At 57.9% G+C, this 21,675-nt stretch overlaps 1 protein-coding gene and 1 long non-coding RNA gene across 8 annotated transcripts; one reads left to right on the plus strand and one right to left on the minus strand.

Moving 5' to 3' along the window:
- Nucleotides 1-1,887: 1,887 nt before the first annotated feature.
- On the minus strand, nucleotides 1,888-6,679 carry LOC149125847 (uncharacterized). Its single transcript, XR_016211306.1, has 3 exons — nucleotides 6,504-6,679; nucleotides 3,026-3,485; nucleotides 1,888-2,216 (listed from the first exon to the last, which is right to left on the minus strand). It is a non-coding gene; the product is annotated as an uncharacterized LOC149125847 (long non-coding RNA).
- A 121-nt stretch (nucleotides 6,680-6,800) lies between these two features.
- On the plus strand, nucleotides 6,801-20,708 carry ENO1 (enolase 1). 7 transcript variants are annotated; one of them, XM_051858121.3, is made up of 12 exons: nucleotides 6,801-6,971; nucleotides 9,511-9,604; nucleotides 11,725-11,820; nucleotides 13,096-13,154; nucleotides 14,843-14,912; nucleotides 15,014-15,147; nucleotides 15,505-15,727; nucleotides 17,306-17,503; nucleotides 17,616-17,817; nucleotides 18,686-18,794; nucleotides 19,066-19,124; nucleotides 20,328-20,708. In XM_051858121.3, exons 2-12 carry the CDS (start codon nucleotides 9,520-9,522, stop codon nucleotides 20,395-20,397), a joined length of 1,305 nt encoding a protein of 434 aa, XP_051714081.1. In that variant the 5' UTR covers nucleotides 6,801-6,971; nucleotides 9,511-9,519; the 3' UTR covers nucleotides 20,398-20,708. The 7 variants fall into 7 exon arrangements, with proteins under 7 accessions (XP_051714081.1, XP_069935441.1, XP_051714080.1 ...); XM_070079340.1 differs by lacking the exon at nucleotides 13,096-13,154 and adding an exon at nucleotides 12,748-12,806 and having other exon boundaries at nucleotides 6,805-6,971; XM_051858120.3 differs by lacking the exons at nucleotides 6,801-6,971; nucleotides 13,096-13,154 and adding exons at nucleotides 7,325-7,431; nucleotides 12,748-12,806.
- The last annotated feature ends 967 nt before the right edge of the window (nucleotides 20,709-21,675 follow it).

The following is a 21,675-nucleotide window of genomic DNA, read 5'->3' on the forward strand; positions in this document are numbered from 1 at the left end:
AACCACGAAGGCAGGGCCAGGCTGAGGCCAGGGGCCGGGAACTCCATCCGGGGTTCTGGCACGGTCGGTCGGCAGGGGCCCAGGCACGTGGACCCTCTTCCACTGCATTAGCGGGAGCTGGATTGGAAACAGAGCAGCCTGTCCTGGCGCTCTGCTAAGGGACGCAGGGGTCTCAGGCAGGTGGTGCTTTACCCTCTGTGCCACAGGCTGCTCTGAAACCCCAGCATATGAGGTTTTCTTTTTTTTTTCTTTTTTTTTTTGTTTTGTTTTGACAGGCAGAGTGGACAGTGAGAGAGAGAGACAGAGAGAAAGGTCTTCCTTTGCCGTTGGTTCACCCTCCAATGGCCGCCGCGGTCAGCGCGCTGCGGCCGGTGCACCGCGCTGATCCGAAGGCAGGAGCCAGGTGCTTCTCCTGGTCTCCCATGGGGTGCAGGGCCCAAGCACTTGGGCCATCCTCCACTGCACTCCCTGGCCACAGCAGAGGGCTGGCCTGGAAGAGGGGCAACCGGGACAGAATCCGGCGCCCCGACCGGGACTAGAACCCGGTGTGCCGGCGCCGCAAGGCGGAGGATTAGCCTAGTGAGTTGCGGCGCCGGCCGTATGAGTTTTTACAGCTTGCCAGCCTTCCTCCTCCTGCCCCATCGGAATGTAAATTCCTGCGGTGAGGCTTAGTTCAGCTTTTCCCTTGCTTGTCTCCAGTGTTGAGCACATAGTAGGGGGTCAATAAGTAATTACGTACTGACAAAACCAAGTCACTTTTTTCCCACGGTGCACCCTGCCTTTCGCTTTCCAAACTTCTTGCATTAGACTGGGCCTTCAGGCCATGGTCAAGGCCAGATTGCTGAGTTCCTGCAGAATACAAAGCACGCTCATTCCTGGGGATTCCTGTCCCAGGGACCCTAGGGAAGGAGGGAGGGCAGGGACTGAGCAGCTGCGCACCAGGCCTCACCACCCCGGTCTCTGCCAGCGCTCTGCTGAGCCATCACCAGTCAACCGGCCGCACAAAGTTTGCCACCTCATGGATTTTCAAGCTTCTGGCTTCTGTCTAAGGCCTGCTCTGTTCTTTCCACCCTCGGATCATTCTCTTTGGTGATCTTTAATCCAAACTTCCTAAGGGGAGAAGAATCCATGGTTTTCCCAGTCACCCCTGCAGTGGCTGGGATTGGGGGGGGGGGGTCCGATGTGTCCCCAGGGGATTCGCGGGTTGGAAGCTTAGTTCCCAGGGTGGCAATGTGAAGAGGGAGGTCCCTGTGCAAGGTGATTGGGTCGTTGTCCTCAGAAGGGATTAAAGGGTTCTCACAGGACCCTATCTGGTTCCCGAAGAGTGAGCTATTCCAGAACAGCAAGGCTGACCCCTCCCCAGCCTCTGGCTTCCGTCTCACAAGGAGATCTTGTTTTGTAGGAAGTTGGAAATCAGCCTTTGTGTGTGAAAGGGGCCTTAGCGAAACCACGCCCATCACCCCCCCCATCTCAGGCTCCTACCGGACCCTACCTGTATGCCCACCTGCCAATCAGATTATGTAACCACGCCCCCTTTGGGAGTAAATAAAAGGCCTGGAATACAGTGCCCCCCCCCATTGCCCCAGCTGGCTCAGGGCCCGACCCGCTCTCCCCTTTGCTGCCTGCATGCTTGCTCCACGTGGCTCGTGGCCTGTGGCCTGTGGCCTGTGGCCTGTGGCCTGCTCTCTGCCTTCGCTTTGCTGCTGTGCTAAGCTACCTGTGGCTTCTCATAGCACTCACTCGCTCCACACGGCTCCCTCCAGGCCTGCTCTCTGCCTGATATGGACCCAACTTAGTTTCTAGACTTCTCTTTCTTCCCTAAATAAAGCCCTCACTTTCCTGCACATTTCTCTTGCTGAATAAAAAGCTTAAAAACTGACCGTGTTGTCTGGTCTATTTGAGCCAGTCTTCAGACTTCTTCGAATAAGTGGCAAGAACCCACAGGAGTGTTAATATTGACGATCATTAGTAAGCAGGACAATGCAGTTGGGCCATCCTCTGCTGCTTTCCCAGGCCATTAGCAGGGGGCTGGATCAGAACTGGAGCTGCTGGGACTCGATCCAAGGCCCATACACGGATGCTGGCGTCGCAGGATGTGGCTTAACTGGCGATGCCACAGTGCCGGCCCCTGCATTCATCTTCTAACTACAGAATACCCGGAGAGGCTCTGACAAATGCTCCACTCAGATCCATTCTCCCTGCATTTTCCTAGCCATCTGGAAACAAAACAAACAACAAAACCCCCAGAAATTAGTCAGAGCATGAGGTCCAGGGACGACTTCCAGAGGACTGGAGCAGCTGGGGAAGAGGAGCCAGCGTGTCCCCCTCTGCTCAGGAAATGCCAGAAAATGCCATGCTGGGGGCAGGGCTGGGGAGACGCTGGAGCAGGGAATGGAGTTGCGAGACACAATGTAACGGCCTCTCTGGCCTTGCAAGCTGCTTCTCCTTCCAGCTGCAGATTTATTCTGGGGGCAATGAGTCACGCTTCTCAAATCCTGAAGCCACCACCGTTAAATTCCATGTAGGGTCACCGTCATGGTGTCGATGTGCAAGTTAAGGCCGTGTCATTCTATGCAAATCCAAAGACTAAGTGAGCTCCGTGGTGGAGGAGCTGATGGTGCAAGACTGGGGCTGGGGGGGGGAGCCAGGCCGCCCAGGACTTTGGTACTTGAAAAGTGTAACTGACCAAACACGCAGATTTGTGGACTTGTGGATGGCATTCAATGAGTCACACCTGCATGGTAAGCAGTGTGGCGCCTGGCAGAGAGGAAGCGCTCAGCTCGGTTATCCATACATGATAGGGCGAGGGGGATGTGCCCAGGGGATGTGCCCAGGATCTGCAGCCCGCCGGAAGCCCTGGTGGGAACCCCACCCTCGGGGAGTGAATCACAAGGGGCCGCTCCCTTTGGAAGGAAGAAACTGGCTCCTGGCTTTCCATCCAGAACTTTTTTTTTTTTTTTTTTAACATTGATTTGAAAGGTAGAGTTAGAGAGAGAGAGAGAGAGAGAAGGAGAGAGAGAGATACCTTCCATCAGTTGGTTCACTCCCCAAACGGCCACAACAGCCTGAGCTGGGCCAATCTGAAGCCAGAAGCCAGGAGCTTCTTCCGGATCCCCCACGTGGGTGCAGGGGCCCAAGGACTTGGGTCATCTGCTGCTGCTTTCTCAGGCACATCAGCAGGGAGCTGGATTGGAAGTGGAGCAGCCAGGACTCGAACCAGCCAGTTCGAGTGACACTGGCATGCCAGTGTCACAGATGGTGGCTTTACCCGCTACACCACAGCACCAGCCCCATCCATCTGGAACTTATATACAGATCATCCAATCTCTTCTCTTCACAGAGACAGGCAGGAGTCTTCCCTGGGTCATGTTTCCTTTAGTTGTTCCTGATAGCTTTGGGATCCGCCGGACACCTTGCAGTTCCTCTCACTGGACTGCAGCTTAACCCACAGCACCACAATGCCAGTCCCAAAGGGGATTTGAGTTCTAGAAAAAATTGCAAAGCAAGAGCTGCATTTTGTTTTTCCAAACTGTGTCAGAACTCGGCCAGCGCCGCGGCTCACTAGGCTAATCCTCCACCTTGCGGCGCTGGCACACCGGGTTCTAGTCCCGGTTGGGGCGCCGGATTCTTTCCCGGTTGCCCCTCTTCCAGGCCAGCCCTCTGCTGTGGCCAGGGAGTGCAGTGGAGGATGGCCCAGGTGCTTGGGCCCTGCACCCCATGGGAGACCAGGAAAAGCACCTGGCTCCTGGCTCCTGCCATCGGATCAGCGCGGCGGCCATTGGAGGGTGAACCAACGGCAAAGGAAGACCTTTCTCTCTGTCTCTCTCTCACTGTCCACTCTGCCTGTCAAAAAAAAAAAAAAAAAAAAAAAAGAACTCATTCACTGCGTGTGGAAGTGCACAGAGGAACAAACTCCCCATGGCTCAGCCACTCCACGTCCACTGCATGCCCTAGAGAAACGCTTGCTCCTATGCTTGGGAGACATTTACAACAAAGTTCACAGAAGCACTACTGGTATTCAGTTTATTTGAGAGGCAGAGAGAGAGAGAGAGAGAGAGAGAGCGAGCTCCCATGACCTGGTTCACTCCCCAAATGTTTGCAAAGGCCAGGGCTGGGCCAGACCAAAGGCTAAAAGCTGGGCACTCAGTCTGGGTCTCCCACAGGGAAGGCAGGGACCCAAACTGCTTGAGCCACCTCCGGCTGCCTCCCAGGGTGCACATTAGCAGGAAGCTGGAATGGGGCGTGGAGCGAGGACTTAAACACAGGGTAGAGGATGCAGGTGTCCCAAGCAGTGCCATAACTGCGGGACCAAACACCAACCTTGATGCAGTCATAAGCAAGCAGAGAGGAAGGGCTGGCTCTGTGGCAGAGTAAATCCGCCTGCCATGCTTGTGTCTCCTATGGGAGCCAGTTCCTGTCCCAGCTGCTCCACTTGCGATCCAGCTCCCTGCTGGTGCACCCGGGAAAGCACTGGAGGATTGGGTCCCTGCATCCATGTGGTCTGGAGACCTGGAGGAAGCTCCTAGCTCCTGGCTTCGGCCTTGCCCAGCCCTGGCTGTTACAGCTATTTGGGGAATGAATCAGCAGATGGAGGAAGGTTTCTCTCTCTCTCTCTCTCTCTCTTCTTATCTCTCTAATTCTGACTTTCAAATAAATAAATAATTCTTTTTTAAAAAATTTGACAGGTAGAGTTTACAGACAGTAAGAGAGAGAGAGACAGAGAGAAAGGTCTTCCTTCCGTTGGTTCACTCCCCAAATCAGCAGGAACTACGCCGATCTGAAGCTAGTAGCCAGGTGCTTCCTCCTGGTCTCCCATGCGGGTGCAGGACCCAAGCACCTGGGCCATCCTCCACTGCACTCCCGGGCCACAGCAGAGAGCTGGCCTGGAAGAGGAGCAACCGGGACTAGAATCTGGTGTCCATATGGGATGTGAGTGCCGCAGGCGGAGGATTAACCTAGTGCACCATGGCACCGGCCCCAATAAGTAATTCTTTAAAAAAAAAAAAAAAAGGAACAAAGAAGAGACTGAACATGGGCTATTCACACAAACAGCACTGCAAACACTCCACCTACAGCCATACATGGGATCTCACAAACATCAAGCAGAGAAAAAATTTGCAGCAAAAGGTTAACAACAGTAGGATGCCACGTGTATATATGCATAAATACATAACGTTCAAAAAAGCTACACAGTAAGGGAACAACAAACCCAGAATTTGGAGCAGGAGTTAGCTTGGGCCAGGGAGGAACTCAGGGGACGTTAACAGCACCTCTTAAGCTGGAGGTGGGTAGGCGGACATGCTTAAACGCTTTGTATAGTCTCTGGTGCAGACAAAAGGCTTAGTGATCGACACAGAAACCTCATGCTCTGTAGCAACAGGGCCCGTCCACCTGAACCCCCAAGGGTCTTCTACACTCACCTGGGATCTTCCCTCCCAGGCCCCTCCTCCCACACTGGTTTCCTGGCTGGAGACAACTTCCCAGAGTGCACATCCCTTTCTCAGCTGACCAGCGGTTTTACTGGAATTGGTAATCCAGGCAGTCATGGCTGCCCGCAGAGCTTCAAGCTGGGGTATTCTCGTTCCTCCTCCCTACCCACCAGCAAGGCGAGTGCCTTCCACCTGCTGGGGCTGCAAAGTTGCTCCCCACGCTAACCGCCTCCAACTACGTAGAATCCCCCGCCCGCTAACAAAGCCGCAGTGGCCAGGGAGACAGGAGGGGTATCTGGGAACGTGGCAGCCTGCGAGTTTTGGAAGACATCTGAGAGCGTTTCTACCAATCATTAATATTTTGAGCTACGACTCGAGGTGAAGTGCTGGCCCCCGCCGCTGCGGGGGTTGCTGAGATCAACCTCTGCCTTTGATTTCCTGCTGGGTTCACTGGTTCTGGCTGTGTCTTTATCTCTCTCTAACCATTTTAATGTAAAGATTGTTTGGAGCCTGTTCAGGGCCACACCTCAGAATCGCTCTCGGGGTCTGATTTCTTCCAGTTCTGAAGCCTGGCCGAGCCTGCCCGTTCATCCTGCTGCTGAGTCATGGGTCTGGGATGCTGTTTTCAAACAGCCAAAAATGTCCGTGTCGTGCTGGGGAAATCTCAAACCCAACTCACAAAATTCACGTGATTCCCTAGCAAAATACGGTAAAGTCACCCCCTCCCTGGCCTCCTTGCTTTTGTTCCTGTCCACGTAAAGCAAACGCCGTGGACTCAGAAGATCCATCACCCAGGGCCGCAGGACCCATGCCAGTAACCCTGGCGATTAAACACACAACTAGGGGATGAGGCAGAAAAACAGTTTTTACAGCTGACCAGGAAAAAAATGGTAATTAAACTTCGGAACGTTTGAGCCTGTGCAGAATACGGAGCCCTGGGTCGTGGCTTCGGCTGCCAGCCTCAGGGGCAGGAAAAGCCAAAACTCAGGCCTCCCTGGGAGGCGGTGTGCATGATTTTTTTTTTAATCGCTGTGGGTTCTTCCTCGAGCAGAAAGGAAAAATCAATGCACCCACCCCTGCCTGTAGTTCAGCTGTCAGATCATCGTGGAAAATTATCCGAGGCGACCTGAGCAACGAAGCCAGGGGGCTTCGAGCCGGCCTCCCGGGGCCGGGCAGGGGGAGAGGAAGGGACAGGGACTCTTGTCCACAAAGCGCACGGACGCGGCTGCGGGATGAAGCGCGCGGCGACGCTTCCGGCACGCAGCCGGCAACTCCTCTCGGCCCCGGGCTCCCGCGCGCCCGCCGCAGCGAGGACAAAGGGGCCAGGGTCACCTTGGCCGGACGCACGCGGGAGTCCGGCGCGGGCGCGCGCACGCGGCGGCCTGGCCCGGGCGGCAGGGCCCGGGCGTGCGGGCACCCAACGTCTCGTCGCCGACGGGGTCTCCCGGGCCCTGGCGGCGGGGCGGGGAGCCGAGGTCGTCACCGAGGACGTGGGCCGGACGTGCGGCGCCGGAGGGACGCTGAGTGCGTGCGGGACTCGCAGTACGTGACGGAGGCCCGAGCCCTCATGCCCGCCGCGCCGTCCCCGCCCCGCCGCAGGCCGGCGGCTTCGCAGGCCGCTCGCGGCTAGTGTCCCCAGAAGGGGCCTCGCCCGCACCCTGACACTGCCGATGGGCAGTCGGGGTCCCCCGGGCCCGCCACCCCCCGCCCCCAGGCGGTCACCCCCTCCGCCGCCGCGGTGGCTGCGGCAGCAGCCCCACCCCTCCCCGGGAGGCGAGGGCCCGAGTGACGGCGCGCCCGGCCAACGGCGAGGCGGCGCGGAGGGGGCGGGCCCGGGAGGCGGGAAGTGGGCGGGCCCGCGGGGCTGGGCAGGAAGTCGGGGCGGGCCGCGAGGAGACTGGGTCGGGGCACTCGGGGCGCGCAGGTCTCACTCTCCGGACGCTCTCGTCGGTGTCTGCAGCACCCTCTGCGTCTTCCCTGAGCCACAAGGTCCGGCGGCCAGGTCAGGGTTCCGGGGCAGGCCTGCGGGGGTTTCAGAGCCCGCGCGGACTGGGCTTCCTGGCGCCGGCCGTGGCGCGGGGGTCGGCGGCCCCGCAGACCCCGAGGGGGCCGCGTGGCGTGGAGGCTGGGCGGGGGGCTCGGGCCGGGCTCTCCCGGGGGCGCCAGGCAGTGCCTGCGACTTCGGAGGCGAAGCCAGGTAACGGTACTTGGAGAGCCGGGCGCGGCCCACGCGGGCCCCTGGGGGCGGCGGGGGTGGCGGGGTTGCGGGACAGACGCGGGCCTCGCCGCGCGGCCTGTGGGCGCCGGCCCCTCCTAAAATGGAGGAAGGGGCCGCGGGTCCCCTCCCCCACCGGCGACCGCCGGGGCCTCCGCGTGCCCTGCGCGCCGCCGCTGGCACGTGGGGCGGCGGTGACCGGGCCAGCGGGCGACCTCGGCCGGCCTCCACCGCGCCGGGCCCCAGCCCAGCGCCCAGCCCCTGCAGGGTCGCGTTTCTCCGCGATGTGACGATGAGGCACGGTGTATTCGTGTCCAGAGATAAATTGCTTTTCATAATTCGGCGTCCGGCGCAGGCAGGGCCGGCGTGCGGGGTACCGGGGCGTTTTGCATCTGCAGACATCGTGGTGCCGCGGAAGTTATCCAGATACGTAATTTGCTAAAACTAAAAGTTACCTAAAATTTTAAAACTAGAAAATGAGTTTGAAACAGATTTGCCTTCTTGGGAACATACTAGATAAAATTTGGATACCTTTATCGTGACCGAGGAGTAAAACTCCGTTGTTGCACAGAAGTGGCTTCAGTTTCTAATTTTGAAGCTTAAAAGTAGTGATGCCATTTGCTGCTTCGGAACATTCCAGAGAAGGTGTCAGAGGGGCGGGAGATCATGGCGTCTGCACACTAACTCAGTTCCTGTCTTGCACTTGAGTTCTGCAAGTTGCTCAATTTGGAGAAGAAAAAAGGAGGGGCTTTCTTTGAGAATTGGTTTTGTTCTTTGTTGCTGCAAATCCACAAATTTTTTTAAGGTGTTTGCTAAGGCGGTATCTTCCCTTGAAGCACCCTAGTGTTCAAAGATAGATCTTTCCTCCATGCGCAGATTACAACATTTCATAGTTGCATTTTTTAAATTGAGGTAAAATGCCCTTTCTTTTTTTTATTTTTTATTTTTTTATTTTTTGACAGGCAGAGTGGACAGAGAGAGAAAGGTCTTCCCATTTGCCATTGGTTTACCCTCCAATGGCCGGCGCGGCCAGCGCGCCGCACTGATCTGATGGCGGGAGCCAGGTACTTCTGGTCTCCATGGGGTGCAGGGCCCAAGCACCTGGGCCATCCTCCACTGCACTCCCTGGCCACAGCAGAGAGCTGGCCTGGAAGAGGGGCAACCGGGACAGAATCCGGCGCCCCGACCCGGACTAGAACCCAGTGTGCCGGCGCTGCAAGGCAGAGGATTAGCCTAGTGAGCTGCGGCGCCGGCCCTAAAATACCCTTTCAAAGATACCCAGCTCAGAGGTCATTATGGGCGTCTCCTATCTTGCTAAAGACCCAAACACTGGAATTGAAGAGGCCCAGTAAGTGGTGGTAGCAAAGATCAACGCGCAAAGAGCTCAGTATCCCTCAGCCCTTCTGAGTGGGTGTCTGCCAACCCAGGCCCCTCAGATCTCATTTGATGAATCGGGCCCCATTGTGCTGGAAGCCAGACCGCCTCGCCTCCCGCTTTGGCCTTGTTCTAGATGGTTTGCCTGTGGCCTGCCTGCTCTTGGTGCTCCTCACTCCATGCCAGCCCTCCAACTCCAGGCCGTACGTGCCGTCAACGTGTTAATTCTCCAGTTGGATCAGATTTCCCCGAGGGGCACACGTTGTCAGGCTTTTGCTCATAGGCAAGACTTCAACCATAGAAGTGAAGGCCTCCAGGACGGGGCCCAGTCCGGGTTGGATGGAGCGATGCCTCCGGCCTCCCGCCCCTAAGCTGCCTTCCTGCAGCCAGCATTCAGGCCAGTGCAGATTCCGCCTGGTCCAGGAACCCTCGAGTGAATGAGCAAATGCTGTGTAGTGGTTTATGGGAAATAAAAACTGTGTTTCCCCGCAGAAATTCACCATGTCTGTGCTCAAGGTCCATGCCAGAGAGATCTTTGACTCTCGCGGGAATCCCACCGTCGAGGTTGATCTCTACACCTCCAAAGGTACGTGCCGCCTCAGTTTCCACACTCCATTTTGAAGATTTGCTCACAAATCATGGGTGGGGTGCCAGCATGGCAGTTGCCTAATTCCAGTCCAGCTTCCTGCTAGTGCACCTGGGAAAGCAGTGGAAGATGGCCCCAAAGTGCATGGGTTACTGCCACCCACGAGGAGACCTGGTTGGAGTTCCGGGCTCCTGGCTTCGACCCAGACCAGACCTAGCTGTTGCAGTCATTTGGGGAATGAACCAGCAGGTAGAAGATCTCTCTCCATCTCTTTGCCTTTCAAATAACTAAATGAACCTTTAAAAATAAGACAAAAACTTGTTTAAAAGTGACGGAGGATGGACACTGTGGAGCAGCAGGTTAAGCTTCCTCTTGCCATGGCCGCTCCCGGCTGGATTACCCGATGGAGCTCAGGCTGCTCCGCTGGTGAGCCGGGTCCCGCTGATGTGCCTGGGAAAGGCAGCACCCGGCTCAAGTGCCTCCGCCACTCCCTGCCGCCCACCAGGAGATCTGTGTGGGGTTTCTGGCCTGCCCCAGCCTGGTGCTGCAAGCATTTGGGCAGTACATGAGTACATGGAGGATTCTCTCTCCCTCCCTCTCTGTTACGCTGTATTAGGCATGAAAAATTCTTGCTGTAGACACTTTTCTTTCTGCTCTGCACATGCTGACAGGCTGTGATTTCTGGCTGGCGGTGATGTGGAGGAGAGATTGTAGGACAGAGCCTTTGTCTCACAAATTCTTGGCATTTAAAACAAAACCTGTGCCCTGTGGGGGAGGGGCTGAGATAAGGCGTGCCCACGCCTGAATTGGCAGATGTGGTGTGGCTGGATCCTTCCTGGGTGAGGCAGGAGATGAGGGAGCGCGAGCCAGTGGCCGTGTAGCGCTCTTGAATTCAGGGCTATGACCTGGGGTTCTGGGGAAGTCCGGGGCTCTGATGTTTCCTGGCCATAAGGCTCTGCAGTGTGCCCTGTGAAAAACCACAGAATGAGGGCTTTCCCCTCCTTTTTTTAAGAAGAAAATCTGCCTTTTCAGCCGTGGTTACTTCCAGCAGTTAGTTCCCCGGCTGTTTCATGAACAGGCTGGGGCGAGGCTGGGAAAGCGGCTTCTGGCAGTCACTGAGCCGAGCCGCGCTCGCCGGGCTGAGTCACCGTGAGTCAGCCTGCAGCAGAGCGGGAGGAGGACGTTCTTCCCCTCTGTGCATTGCCGCCACATCCCTGCCCAGCTCCTTTCAGATGGAAAATTCCCTAGAGCTGCTGGTGGGTTCCCGAGGCTGCCTGCCCTCTCCCCAAACTGGAGGTCTTGACGCCCCGCCTCGCGCTTTGTCCAGCGGTGGCCGTGTCGGGGCTGCAGCACGGGTCTGGTTTCTGGATGCAGGATCGTGTCCTAGTGATGTGAACACTGCACCCGTTGTCTTTATTCCTGTTCCCCCTCAGCCAGTTTGCCTGGGGGCGGAGACCCCAGACTAGTGGTCATCGCTGTCTAAACCGAGGCAAATGACCAGCGGCTCCTCTCGAGCTGACGAAGTTCCCGCTTTGCCTTTCTAGTTGAGCGCAGCTCCGAGGGCACCGCCAGCCCCCTCCCTGACTTGGGTTCTGCTTCTGCCGGCACTGCTGCCGGGCCAGCTGCAGGCTCCCCAGCCCCGCCGTGAGACTGTCTGTCAGCGAGGTCCCCGGGGGCCCGTGTGCACCTGAGACTTGAGCTAGGGAAGTTCCGCAGTTGGTGGGAGGATCTGCATTGCAGAATCGCGGAAACGTGACCATTACCACACTGTTTCCTGGCGCAGAGACATCTGTGTGTGGGAGGGGATCTGGGCTGCCATTTTCACTGTGTCTTCTTTTGTAAGATTTTTGAAAGGTGGAGAGACAGAGATCTCATATCTCACGTCTGCATGGCCACAAGGGCTGGGGCTGGACCAGTGTGAAACCGGGAGCCTGGAACTCTGTCGGGGTTTGCCATGTGGGTGGCAGGGGCTGAGGACTGGGACACTGTCTGCTGTTTCCCAGATGCATTAGCAGGGAGTGGACTGGAACCGGCACTTAGGGGGTACCGGTGCCACATAGCGCCACAGCGTCAGCCCCCATCGCCGCATTGTTAATTGTTCCTGTTTTCCCCTCATCTAGGTCTTTTCCGAGCTGCTGTGCCCAGTGGTGCTTCAACTGGAATCTACGAAGCCTTGGAGCTGCGGGACAATGACAAGACTCGCTACATGGGGAAGGGTAAGGCCTGGACCCACAACCCAGCCTCTGCTTCCAGCCCCGCTCCTGGCCTTCCGCATGACCCGCATACTCCTGGGGGCGGCCTCGCGCAGGGTAGTGGTAGACCCACCGTCACTCACGGCGCCCCAGCACGTGGAAAGCAGGCCCGGCGGGCACAGATCCCGAGGCTCCAAAGCCTGTAAGCCCAGGGCCGGGAGTTCCAGTGGTCACTGCTGTTGCGGCCTTCTCCAGCCTGTGATTGGGCCCAGGGTGAGAAGTGGTCCCGTTAACTAAGGCCAGCTCGTGCCCAGGGGTCTTCCCCTTTGCCCAGCAGGGCCTCTGGGTCCGGCCCACCATCCCCCTCCACAGGGCCTAGGGAGGGGCAGCTCGTGGCCTGCTGCCGGGAGTAGGTAGGTTTGTGCTGGGGGTCGACAGAGGGGCTGCCAAGTGGCAGGCCCCCTCGGGTGCTGACTGTCTGTGTTGACGTAGCTTCCGCGGTTCTGGAGATGGCGCCGTGTGGCCCATTCACAGGAAGCACGTGAGGCCGTCTCACGTGTGTTCCACAGCGGGTGGTGTTAGCCCCCTGGGAGGGGTTCCTGGGCCTCCAGAGAGCCCCCAGTGCGTCAGTGCAGCACGCCTGTGGTGGTCAGTTTCAGGCAAGTAGGGAGAAAGTCTAAAATGGCTGCCGGGCAGGGCCAACACAGCCGCCGGGGAGAGGCCGGGCGGCGCCTGCTTGTGCACGGCGGGCCCGCGGGGACCTTGCTCTCGCTGGAGCAGGGCGGTGCCGTGCCTCGAGGGCGGGAGCCAGCATGCACCCAGGCCGGCGCTGCGGCCCCTCCAGCACCCTCCCACCCTCCTGTTTCCTCGCCTTTTCTCACTCTGTGTGCCTCACAGCCTGTTCTCTTCTGAGTCTCTCTTTTTCCTTCTCTGTCCATCTGGACTGGGCAGGCGTCTCCAGACCCGTTAAGTATATTAATGAGTTCCTGGCACCAGCCCTGTGCACTCAGGTAACAACCGGAAGTCCTGGAGTCTGTGCAGCTGGTATCCCAGTGCATGGTCTTGCAGACTAACCTCCAGCTGGGGAATTGAGCGGGGCTCTGTGTGTGGCTCTAACCCCTGGGGGTCCTCGGTAAGAGCGCTCAGCCTCCAGGGGCGGGGGTGGGGTTTTGAAGCAGTGGTCCCGTGGCAGGGCTCTGGTGGGCTTCTGGGACAGCAGCCTCAGTAGATCTCCAGCAATGCTGCTCAAGCCTCCTTTTCTGAATTAATGTCAGTAATTGATTTGATTGTTCCTTCCAGGTGTCTCAAAGGCTGTTGAGCACATCAATAAAACTATTGCGCCTGCCCTGGTTAGCAAGGTAGGACCTCTCCTGATAACTAATGTCTATCGATGCCACCAGAGCGTCCCTCAGGCCCAGGGCCTTCCCTCTTCACAGAAGAGCTTACTCTGAGAGCTGCAGAAGCCGGTTGGGGTCCCTGTCTGCATGGCGTCACGCTAACCTGCCCACAGCCTGTGTGTCCCCTGCCAGCGCGTGGAGCTGGCATGGAGCAGTGGGGGCAGGAGTGTCCACGGTGGCTAACTCTGCATGACCTTTGGAAGTCTCTGCTGGATTCCTACTGTTTTTTCAGTCAACAAAATCTTGAAACCTCAGCAGTCAGACTGTTGAGTAGAGCTGCCCTAGTAGGACAAGGCCAGGGCCCTGCGACCCGACCGCCTGAGCCGAGCAGTTGGTGTCTTCGCCCTCCCTGTGGTGCTGCCTGATGGAGCAGTCGCAGAGTCACCTGTGCCGCAGCGGGAACTGAGCGCTGCTGTCTTCATTGTCCATGTCCCAGCTTGCTCATCAGGGCTGGCTGTTGTGCTTCTCAGTAATTGGTCCCTGCCCAGCCGGTCCCCAGGCAGCATTCCTTGTTACTGCTCTGCCTGCACACGCCGTGGTGCTAGTCTTCTGGGCACCTCCATGCACACCTTGTTCTGTGTCCTTTATGCCCGCATGTGGCATGACTGACATTCGAGCAGGGCTTCCCTGGGCATCTTTTTCCCTTGGGGGAAACACACTTCAGCCTGACCAGGAGGTCAGTCGGTACCCAAATCAATTTGGGGACTGGCATTGTGGCATAGCAGGTAAAGCCCACCGCCTGTGATGTTGGCTTCCCATACGGTTGCCAGTTCAAGACCCAACTGCTCCACTTCAGATCCAGCTCCCCAGTAATGCACCTGGGAAAGCAGTGGAGGACGCCCCAAGTGCTCAGGCCTCACCAATCATGTGGGAGACCTGGAGAGAAGCTCCTGGTGCCTGGCTTTGGCCTGGTTCAGCTCCAGCTGTTGTGACCATTTAGGGAGTGAACCAGCAGGTGGAAGATCTCTATCCCTGTAACTTTGTTTTTCCTTTCAAAAGATTTATTTATTTATTTGAAAGGCAGAGTTACAGAAAGAAGGGCGAGTCAGGGGTCTTCCATCTGCTGGTTCACTCCCCAGATTGCCACAGTCGGGCTAGGCCGGGTCTCCCCTGTGCCTGCAGGGCTCCAGGGACTTGGCCCAGCCTTTGCTGCCTTCCCAGCCATTAGCAGGGAGCTGGATCGGAAGTGGAGCAGCTGGGACTCAAACCAGCACCCATATGGGGTGCCCGCACTGCAGACTGTGGCTTTAACCCACTGCAGCACGTCACTAAACCTGCTGCCTTTTGAATAAAATCTTGATCCACTTGAAGCAGTTATTTTGACCAGATACCTTCGATGGCCTTCAGGAACTCCACTTGCCCCCCTGCGCAGGGTGAGGGATTGGCTGCAAAGCCGTCCTTGGTGGGGCTCAGCCCCGGGAGCGAGCCGTGTGTGCGGAGACTCTGGACTCCTGTCACTGCCGCCTGGAAGCTGTCTCTGATGAGCACAGGACAGCGGATCTGTGGTTCCCGTTCTCCCCCCCTTGCCTGTAAAACAAACTGTGAGAGTGACCTTGACCTTGCAGTGCAGAGTTTCAAGCTGGCGTGGGGTGGGGGCCCTGCAGCCAGTGGCACCCTGCCCTCCAGGCCTCGTCTTCCCTGTCTTACAGAAACTGAACGTCGTGGAGCAGGAGAAGATAGACAAGCTGATGATCGAGATGGACGGGACAGAGAACAAATGTGAGGGCTCGAGGGGCGTCTTGCCGGCAGGTGGTGGCACTGGGGGTGAAGGTCGGGCTGGCTGTCAGGAAGCGCCTCAGTGTGACTTTGTTCTGTCACAGCCAAGTTTGGTGCAAACGCCATCCTGGGGGTGTCCCTTGCTGTCTGCAAAGCTGGTGCCGTGGAGAAGGGGGTGCCCCTGTACCGCCACATCGCCGACTTGGCTGGGAACTCGGAAGTCATCCTGCCAGTCCCTGTGAGTAGGACTGAGGGGGGCTTTGCAAGCCAGGAAGTGGGGGCTCTCGTGGGGCCCAGGAGCCGCCTCGGCCTTAACTCCGAGCCCAGCGACGAGGCAGGCTCTGGGTCTCTGCCCTTTGCTCAGCGTGACCCTGCCCAGGTCCTTTATGTTCGAAGGCAGCGCATTCCTTGTCACCTGCCAGTAGCACACGCCTCTCCTGATAGCAAATTCTGCAGTTCTCGGGGACCCAGCGAGCATTTCACAGCCACCCTGGCCCTGCCCTGGGCTCCGCTGTGAACCGGTGTTGGGTGGGAGGGGCTGCCTGCTCGCCAGGACTTGGACCCGCTGCCAAGCCACTGCGCTCCTCCTCCCTAGGCGTTCAACGTCATCAACGGTGGCTCTCATGCCGGCAACAAGCTGGCCATGCAGGAGTTCATGATCCTGCCCATCGGCGCAGCCAGCTTCCGGGAAGCCATGCGCATCGGGGCTGAGGTTTACCACAACCTGAAGAATGTCATCAAGGAGAAATACGGGAAAGATGCCACCAACGTGGGGGATGAAGGCGGATTTGCTCCCAACATCCTGGAGAATAAAGAAGGTGGAGGCGCGGGAAGATGGCCTGGGACGGGCTGGGAGCACTGCCCTCCCCCCAACATGCCTCTGGGAACGGGCTCGAGACCCTGCAAACAGGGCTTGGGGGCACAGTGGGGGCTTGTCAGTCTGATGCCTGAATGGCCTGATGGCTGCAAGTGAGGCTTGTTGGCTGGACAGGCGGTCGGTTCCTCCCCTTTCCTGTTCTCTGCAGTGGCCCCTGGTTCAGGGATGGTATTGGTAGCCGTTGTAATGCGTTCAGCTCCAGTCATCCTTTTTTTTTTTTTTTTTTTTTTTAAACATTTGCAAATCAGAGTTACACAGAGAGAGGAGAGGTAGAGGAAGGTCTTCCATCCGCTGGTTCACTCCCCAATTGGCTGTGATGGCCAGAGTTGGGCTGATCTGGAGCCAGGAGCCAGGAGCTTCTTCCAGGTCTCCCGCATGGGTGCAGGGCCCCAAGCACTTGGGCCATCTGCTACTGCTTTCCCAGGCCATAGCAAAGAGCTGGACAGGAAGTAGAGCAGCCGGATGTCGAACCGGCGCCCATATGGGATGCCTGAGCTTCAGGCCAGGGCGTTATCCTGCTGTGTCACAGCGCCGGCCTGCAGTCATTCTTGGTTGGCTGTGAGGTCTGAAGCGTGGTTAAATGTGAGGATTGTGTGGAAGGTGTCTTAGATCAAGAATCAGTCACATGGCCAGCGCCGTGGCTCAACAGGCTAATCCTCCGCCTTGCGGCATCGGCACACCGGGTTCTAGTCCCAGTCAGGGCGCCGGATTCTGTCCCGGTTGCCCCTCTTCCGGGCCAGCTCTCTGCTGTGGCCCGGGAGTGCAGTGGAGGATGGCCCAAGTGCTTGGGCCCTGCACCCCCATGGGAGACCAGGAAAAGCACCTGGCTCCTGCCATCGGATCAGCGCGGTGCGGCGGCCATTGGAGGGTGAACCAGCGGCAAAGGAAGACTTTTCTCTCTGTCTCTCTCTCTCTCTCTCACTGTCCACTCTGCCTGTCAAAAAAAAAAAAAAAAGAATCAGTCACTGCTGAGTTGTTTTAGAAAGGTAACACGTCCCATAAACACATACTTATTTATGTGTCGAATATAAATATATTTAAAGAATAAGAAGTTTGTGAGCATATTTCTATGGCTTTTAAGGCAAACTAGTAAAAGGAAGGAATTACTTATCCTGCTTTTTGGCCCAATCCTAGCAGGTTGCTTGCTCACCGTTGTTGACGGGCAGAGTGGCCGTGCCCCTGGTGTAGCCATGCAGCTCGGGTGTTTGATGCATCTGACGCCAGCGCGGCGGCCCGGGCCTGCATTCCTGGCCGTGCAGCCTGGGCGTGGAGCTGACTGTCCAGGGCTCTCTGGAATCCCAGCCTTTGCTCTATTTAAACCTTGTCCTCAGGACAGCTGATGTCAGCCGCTCACTGTAACTGTATCTTGGCCGGCACAGCTGTTCCAGGCGCTAAATCTGGGAGCACCGGTCGGTGAGAAAGGCTGCGCTCTGAGTCAGTGCTGACTTTCCCACTTTCTGGGGCACCAGGGCCCAGAGGCAGCGACCCGCCTGTTCACCCGCGCCCCGTCTCTTCCCAGCCCTGGAGCTGCTGAAGAACGCCATCGCGAAGGCTGGCTACACTGACAAGGTGGTCATCGGCATGGACGTGGCCGCCTCTGAGTTCTTCAGGTCTGGCAAGTATGACCTGGACTTCAAGTCTCCTGATGATGCCAGCAGGTACATCACCCCCGACCAGCTGGCCGACCTGTACAAGTCCTTCGTCAGGGACTACCCAGGTGAGTGCCCCGTGGCAGCCCCCGCCTGCGGCCGCTGTCCACAGCTGTGGGAGAGGCGTGGCGAGGCCCGGGGACCAGGCGTGCTCTCACGAGATGCGTCTCCTTTCCCCAGTGGTGTCCATCGAAGACCCCTTTGACCAGGATGACTGGGAAGCTTGGCAGAAGTTCACGGCTAGCGCAGGCATCCAGGTGGTAGGGGACGATCTCACGGTGACCAACCCCAAGCGGATTGCCAAGGCCGTGGACCAGAAGTCCTGCAACTGCCTCCTGCTCAAGGTCAACCAGATCGGCTCCGTGACCGAGTCCCTGCAGGCGTGAGTGTCTGCCCCAGGGGGTGACCCCCAGCTAGAGCTGTGATTCCTGCTGCCTCGCGTGGGAACTCCAGGGAGCTTTTATTTTTTATTTTGTGACAGGCAGAGTTAGACAGTGAGAGACAGAGAGAAAGGTCTTCCTTCCGTTGGTTCACCTCCCCAAATGGCCGCTACAGCCAGCGCGCTGTGGCCAGTGCACTGCACCAATCCAAAGCCAGGAGCCAGGTGCTTCCTCCTGGTCTCCCATGCGGATGCAGGGCCCAAGCACTTGGGCCATCCTCCACTGCCTTCCTGGGCCACAGCAGAGAGCTGGACTGGAAGAGGGACAACCAGGATAGATTATTTGAAAGGCATAGTTAAAGAGAGGCCTTCTATCCAATGGTTCACTCTCCAAGTGGCTGTAACAGCTGGAGCTGAGCCCATTGGAAGCCAATAGCCCCAGGACCACCTTCTGGGTCTCCCATGCGGGTGCAGGGGCCTGAGGACTTGGGCCAACTTGCACTGCTTTCCCAGGCCATAGAGAGGTGGATCAGAAGTGGAGCAGCCGGGAGTTGAACCGGTGCCCATATGGGATGCCAGCACTGCAGGTGGCAGCTTTACCCGCTATACCACAGCGCCGGCCCCTCCAGGGCAGTGGTCACATGAGGGCCAGGGTGTTGAGTGGTGGGCTGATCCTGGCTCCTTTATGGCCTGAACATCTGATGGAGGAATCAGTGGATGAGTGCCAGGAGGGTTCTGTCAGTCGTCTCTGCCCGCAGGAGGCTGAGCCCAGTGTTGGAACCACGGCCAGGGAGCCCTTCCGGCTGTGCCCAGGCCTTTGGTCATGGTGCCAGGAAATGAGGTCATGTCCTGGGGTTGTCTCTGCTTCCAGGTGCAAGCTGGCCCAGTCCAACGGCTGGGGCGTCATGGTGTCTCATCGTTCTGGGGAGACCGAGGACACCTTCATTGCTGACCTGGTGGTGGGGCTGTGCACCGGGCAGGTAAGGGGTGGCTCCTCTCTGTCCTCAGCTTCCTGGGAAGGCCCGGTGGGGAGGGGGCCGCTTCTCAGGAGTGGGAGTCGTGTCTGTGACTTTCTCCTCGTGTCCGCGTGTAGCTACTGTGCTTGACGGTTGCCCCAGCTTTCCCTGCTTCCCAGGGCCCAGGGCCTCCTTAACAAACTCCCGTCTCTGCCATGGTGCCCTCTGCTTGCCCGATAGTCACGTAGATCCCGCATCCACTGCAACTAGCCTGACCTTTGTTGTCTCCTTCCAGATCAAGACTGGTGCACCTTGCCGATCTGAGCGCTTGGCCAAGTACAACCAGCTCCTCAGGTATGCAGCGTTCCCGATAACGTAGGGCAGCCACTGGGGGTACTGCCCTCCGCCAGGAACCCCCGGCTCTGGGGTGGGCACAGGTCGGGCTGTGGCGCGCCGAGCCAAGGCCCAGCAGTCAGGTGGACTACAGGGCTCCTGGCAGCAGCTGCCCGAGGTGCCGCTCTGTGCAGTGCCGCCATCTTGTGGTGAGAGAACAGGACTCCTTAGCAGGTCAGCCATAGCCTCACAGCTAGCGGAGGATTTGTTGATTCTCATTGATCCTTTCTTGGGATGAGGGCACCAGGGCTTAGGGAGGTGAGGCAGCCTGCAACGTGCCAGACGTCTGGTTCCCCCTTCCTGGCTGCTCGTGTCCTGGGCAAGCCCCTAGACCCGGAAGACTTGCCCTGTGTTAGTGGCTTTTGTGGACTCGGGGGAAGAACACATCCACTTCATATAAGTTTTACCAGTTTTTAAAGGCTTATTATTTATTTATTTATTTGAAAGGCAGAATTACAGAGAGGGTGAAACAGATCGCCCATCCACTGGTTCACTCCCCAGATGGCCGCACGGGCTGGGGTTGGGCCAGGCAGAAGCCAGCATGCTGGAGCTCCATCCAGGTCTCCCACGTGGGCGGCAGGGGCCCCAGTACTCGGGCCATCTTTCACTGCTTTCCCAAGTGCATTAGGGAGCTGGAGCAGCTGGCAGTGCAGGTTAACCCGCTGCCCCGTTTCCTAAGTTCTTGTGTCCTGTCCCTTCCTCCTGGAAGCTTCCAGACACGCTCAGCAGGGTGACCACAGGAAGTACTCCTTCCCCATCCCCCGGGTATGAGGCTTGCCACGCACTTTATATTTTTGCCGGAACGTTTCAAAACAGATTCTGGGTATTTTGTCATTTTACCTGTAAATGTATTTTGGGGGAGGTCTCGTTTTAACATAGCCGAGATCAGTAGCCGCTCTGCAAGGTCAGAACCAAGTCTGCACTCCGCCCATTGTCTCTGTGCCCTGTTTACTCCCGGCACTGTGTAGAAGCCGGGCGCTCCTGTCATTGCATATTTAAAAGTTGGGCTGTTCACAGTCCAGCAGCCTGGAGGGGCGGGGGCAGCAGAGTGCTGGGCTGTTCCAGCGTCTCAGAAGCTGGACTAATTGGAGGTCCGGGCCTCACCTGTAGGGGGCAGCCTTGTACCACACTGAGATCTGACTTTCTCTTCTCTTCCCTTTCCAGAATTGAAGAGGAGCTGGGCAGCAAGGCCAAGTTTGCTGGCAGGAACTTCAGAAACCCCCTGGCTAAGTAAGCTGTGGCCCAGAGAGCCTGAGCCGTCAGCCCCAGCCGGCTGATGGGATCCTGCCCGACGCTGGTGCCGGCAGCGCCAGGCCCCCGACCAGTGCTCGCTGGGGCCTGCGGTAGTTAGCTCCCCTCTCCTGCCACCGCTTCTTAGAACTTGGGCAGAAGCCAAGCTCGAGCAGCTGGACCCCGTTGGGAACCCAGCTCTAGTACGTCGTGGTTCCTCACCTGCTTCCCGCCAGCCCGGGAGCTGCGTGCTCCTCCCGTCACCTCCGAGGTCCCCACAGGCAGCATCTGTGCAGAATAAAGAGCCTCAGTGACTGTGACGGTGCCGTGTGTGGGCGGGGCTGTGGGCAGGGCAGGAGTGGGTGGGCTTCGGTCATGGCCAGAGCCAACAAGAGGGGTCCAGAGGACTTTCACATAGGGTCTCGGGAAGGGCTGTTGAGGTCAAAGGTGGGAGGACCACTGGTGTCCCTCGGGAAGCGACGTCCTCTGTGAGTCCGAGCTGGGAGACGTCGGGGCAGACATTTGGGACAACATACAGGTGAACAGCCCCTTACAGCTCAGCCTCGGTGTGGGGCTGCTGGTCCCTTGAGCGTGTGGCAAAGTAGACTATGGTGTGTCCCTGCGGAGAGCAAGTCGCAGAAGGGTTAACAAAGGGGAGGTCCCTGCGCCCCTTGCCCTGGCCTGCAGGGCTTGTTTGCTCAGAGCCAGCTTCTAGGGGTTGGGGGGCCCAACCCCTGGAGGGCAGTAGGGGAGGGTCTCCAGGCCTTGGGTGGGTTTCTTCTCTTGAGGTAACCTCAGCCCCGCTCCTAAGACCTGGCTGATTGTGCCAGGCCTCCGGGGTCTCCAGGATGGACACCTTAGTCTGGGGGGGTGCTGTGCTGACAGCCGAGGCCCCCACCCGCCCACCCTGCTGCGGCCTAGGATTGCTCTGAAACACTGACAAGCAAAGCCTTGCTTCCACCTATGGCCATGCACGTGGCCACTCAAAGACCTCAGTCTGAAGATTGGTTTGGAAGGGCTGTCAATCACGGGACAGGGCTTGCAGTCTCACTGGGGCGTTTAGCATCAGGCTTACTCAGACTTCAAGGCAGCGAGTTCATATTAGTAAATCTTAAAGTTTGTTTTAATGTCAGCTTTTCCCAGCTGTCAGTAAAAGCGCTTCCATTTGAGGGGACAGTTCTAACGTAGGGGAGAACCTCACAGACCAGACAACACAGTGAGTGTACCACCGGGGTGCTGGCCCTGCTGTTGGGGCTTACCCTGCAAGCCCTGGGCACACGAG

This window comes from Oryctolagus cuniculus, chromosome 7 (genome assembly GCF_051225735.1).
Source record: "Oryctolagus cuniculus isolate XC-2025 breed Fujian yellow rabbit chromosome 7, ASM5122573v1, whole genome shotgun sequence".
Classification (NCBI taxonomy): Eukaryota; Metazoa; Chordata; class Mammalia; order Lagomorpha; family Leporidae; genus Oryctolagus; species Oryctolagus cuniculus.

Bases quoted from the DNA above. Each gene is read 5' to 3' on its own strand.
- ENO1 (XM_051858121.3), top strand. From the start codon at position 9,520: ATGTCTGTGCTCAAGGTCCATGCCAGAGAGATCTTTGACTCTCGCGGG. The intron at 9,605-11,724 runs GTACGTGCCGCC...CCCCTCATCTAG, and splicing joins TGATCTCTACACCTCCAAAG to GTCTTTTCCGAGCTGCTGTG. The intron at 19,125-20,327 runs GTATGCAGCGTT...TTCCCTTTCCAG, and splicing joins AAGTACAACCAGCTCCTCAG to AATTGAAGAGGAGCTGGGCA.